At 35.6% G+C, this 2,903-nt stretch overlaps 1 protein-coding gene across 2 annotated transcripts; it reads right to left on the bottom strand.

The window, feature by feature from the left end:
• Positions 1–334: 334 nt before the first annotated feature.
• On the bottom strand, positions 335–2,587 carry LOC127081169 (uncharacterized). Of its 2 annotated transcripts, none has more exons than XR_007788063.1 (3): positions 1,804–2,584; positions 1,502–1,684; positions 335–871 (listed from the first exon to the last, which is right to left on the bottom strand). XR_007788063.1 is itself a non-coding variant. In XM_051021450.1 (3 exons), the coding sequence occupies exons 1-3, from the start codon at positions 2,406–2,408 to the stop codon at positions 859–861; spliced, it is 519 nt and encodes a 172-aa protein (XP_050877407.1). In that variant the 5' UTR covers positions 2,409–2,587; the 3' UTR covers positions 335–858. The 2 variants fall into 2 exon arrangements, 1 of the variants encoding a protein (XP_050877407.1); XM_051021450.1 differs by lacking the exon at positions 1,502–1,684 and having other exon boundaries at positions 1,804–2,193; positions 2,293–2,587.
• Between the last annotated feature and the right edge of the window lie 316 nt (positions 2,588–2,903).

Genomic DNA, 2,903 nt, shown 5'->3' with positions numbered 1-2,903 from the left:
CATTCATCTAAGACATTGGTTTCAATTGGTTCATGGTTCCATTTGAACATGCATTCTAATAAGAGAAGTCTATTTCATCATCTTTTTACATCAATTGAATTTTGGTCAACTGTTGACTTTTTGTTCAACCAGCTGACCAAAGTCAACTTACCATATTTCCATCCCTCAATCACATTGATCTTGTTCTTGTTGTCTGTTAACCACCTAAGTCAGTTTCAATTTAATCTGTGACATATTTTAAACAAAGTAATCTTCATTTTTGTTCACTTTGTTCATGTACATTTTCAAACCATATTAAAACCACATGGTTCATGTAACCAATCATGATCCTCGATTCATCTTTAATCCGTGTTCATTACCATATCCATTTCAAATTACACACCATGGTTCATTTTAAACCATGTCCATTTTCACAAAACTTGATTCATTACATTACAAGACGCAAACCATAACCATTTACATCTTCATTCAAATTTCAACCATAAATTCAACATTCCAATTCCAATATGTTATAGATAAGCCAATTAATCCAATTCCAAAGTCAAAAGACAGTTCCAACAGTCATCCTGAATCCATCCTCGAAGCAACATTCAACCATTGATCCAAATTCAACCATAATCCTTCATTCAATTTCAATTTATATTACAACCATTAAACAAAATTATACATCACAATTTCAAACAAATACATCCATTACATCTTACAATAAGACCTAATTCCAATTCCTAATCTACCAATTCATAACCAAGACTTCATATGATTCAAATCCACGAAACCGTCCAATTTTCAACCACAATTTCCCATGGCCATTTTCTTCAAGTGAAACCCATATACATAGCTCCATGTTCATGGCTCGAGTTAGATTTTCAACCTACAATATCACAAACACATTGGTTAACTCGCACAAAGTCAGCATGCCATTAGCAGTAATTATTTTCAATTCTTTTTCATCCAACATCAACAAGTAGAACACACTAATACAGTTGTTACCCAAGATAACATGCTAGCCTAAACAATTTATGGCATTAACAACTCTATCAGAAATTAATTTCAGCAAGTGCAAAACCAACGACTGTTTTGCTGCCATAACAGGGTATCAAACAACGGGTTCTTTAAATTATGTCTAACATGTAACGACTATCCAATTTCAGAATATGTGGGCATTAATTCAATGGAATGTGGAATGTTAAAAACCTCGAGCTGAGTTCAAGTGAACACTAACAGAAATATACACAACTAACTCAATTTGACAGAAGATCCAAATGCATTCAAACTCTGCTAACTAACAACTAACTCCTAAAACCTATAACAGAATTTCCTTTAATATTCATAGAACACTGATATAACTAACAGAATGTGCATTTCAAAAGAGAAAATGAATTGAATTTGGCATTTCATTTGAATTTGATTCCAACTAACTATCTTATGTACAACAAACTACTACATTTGAAGTTGAATTTCATGTAAATTTCCAACAAATTTTTTCAGTCCTATATAATACCTCACACGCTTCAGAATTGGGGGATGGTTCATCATCATCATTCTGCAACTTTCACTCTTCACTCTCGATTCTTCATTCAATCACAGGAAAAATTATCTAAATTATCTCATACACAACTCTTCTTCATCGAGCAGAAGCATACCAGAGCAATTCACCCACACAACACATACATATAGCAACAATCTGAAGCAACGAAAACGCATCAATCCTCACAATTCGCAATGCAGAAACAAAAGCAGTTCCAAGAAGGATTGAAGAAGAAGAAGGGATTGAATCAGGGAAAAGAAGAAGGGATTAAATACCTGTTTGGGATTGAAGCTTCAAATCCGTTAAGTTTTCTTGATTTTGATTTTGTTCTGTTTGATTTCGCGTGCGCAGTGATAGATGAAATCGAGTGTTGATTTTGGAGATTCATTTGAGGGAGAATATATAAGGTTGAACACGATCCACGAACTCTCTTTGATGTTGCAATTTGATTATTGATATGGATGTTGTAACTCCGGATTGGTGAAGACAACGATTGAATTCGATTGAGGACATTTTGTTGAAGCTGTGAAGAATGTTGAAACGAACGCGACGTTGTTGGGATGATGATGCTGAAGCTTGAAACGCGAGCGAAGATTCTGAAGACGTGATGCAATCTGAAACACGGTGATGATGAACACCAGAATCTGATGCCATGAACGTGAGTCCTGAGCGAAGAACAAACACGAAGTCACGATGCTGATTCTTCTGAATCGCGATGAAGAACTCTTCCAAAACGCAATTTATGAATTCCAAAATGCAAATACATGGTTGAGTTTGATTCGCTTCTTGAACAGGCATGGACACGAACGGTCTCCTTGAAACGGCACAGACACAAGCGCCGAAGAGGAAGGGACGTCGAAGCGGAGAGCTTTGCTTCCATGTTTTGGCTTTTTTTCGAATGAGTTTTTTCTGTTGCAGCTTGTGCCGAGTGAGAACGAAGGCTCACTTCTTCAGCTTGCGCCTGAGTGGTTTCTTCAACCCTTAGCTGTTTTGGCCTAGGGCCCAAAACATTTATTCCTTCACCCCTGAGCGGGCTTACACCCCCCTCTTGGCCTTGAAACAGATTTCTCTTTGGAGCTGGATTCTGTTAGGCCTAAGGCCCAACTATTTTTTTCTGGCACCGTCTCCACGCGGGCCTGCAACCCCATTTCCGCAAAAGCCCATTTTCTGTTTTTCTTTACATGTTTTTGTTTGTTAATTATTTTCTAATTAGTTAGGAATTAATTAGCTTAATTAGAAATTAATTAGATTTTAGGATTAATAGATTTTAGAAATTAATTAGATTTTAGATTTTAGAAATTAGTTAGATTTTAGGATTAATAGGTTTTAGGAATTAATATAGAATTGGATTATAATTTGTTTTTTATTAGAAATT

The sequence above is a fragment of the Lathyrus oleraceus genome, chromosome 5 (assembly GCF_024323335.1).
Source record: "Lathyrus oleraceus cultivar Zhongwan6 chromosome 5, CAAS_Psat_ZW6_1.0, whole genome shotgun sequence".
Taxonomy (NCBI): Eukaryota; Viridiplantae; Streptophyta; class Magnoliopsida; order Fabales; family Fabaceae; genus Lathyrus; species Lathyrus oleraceus.
This window is presented reverse-complemented; position numbering and strand designations above follow the sequence as displayed.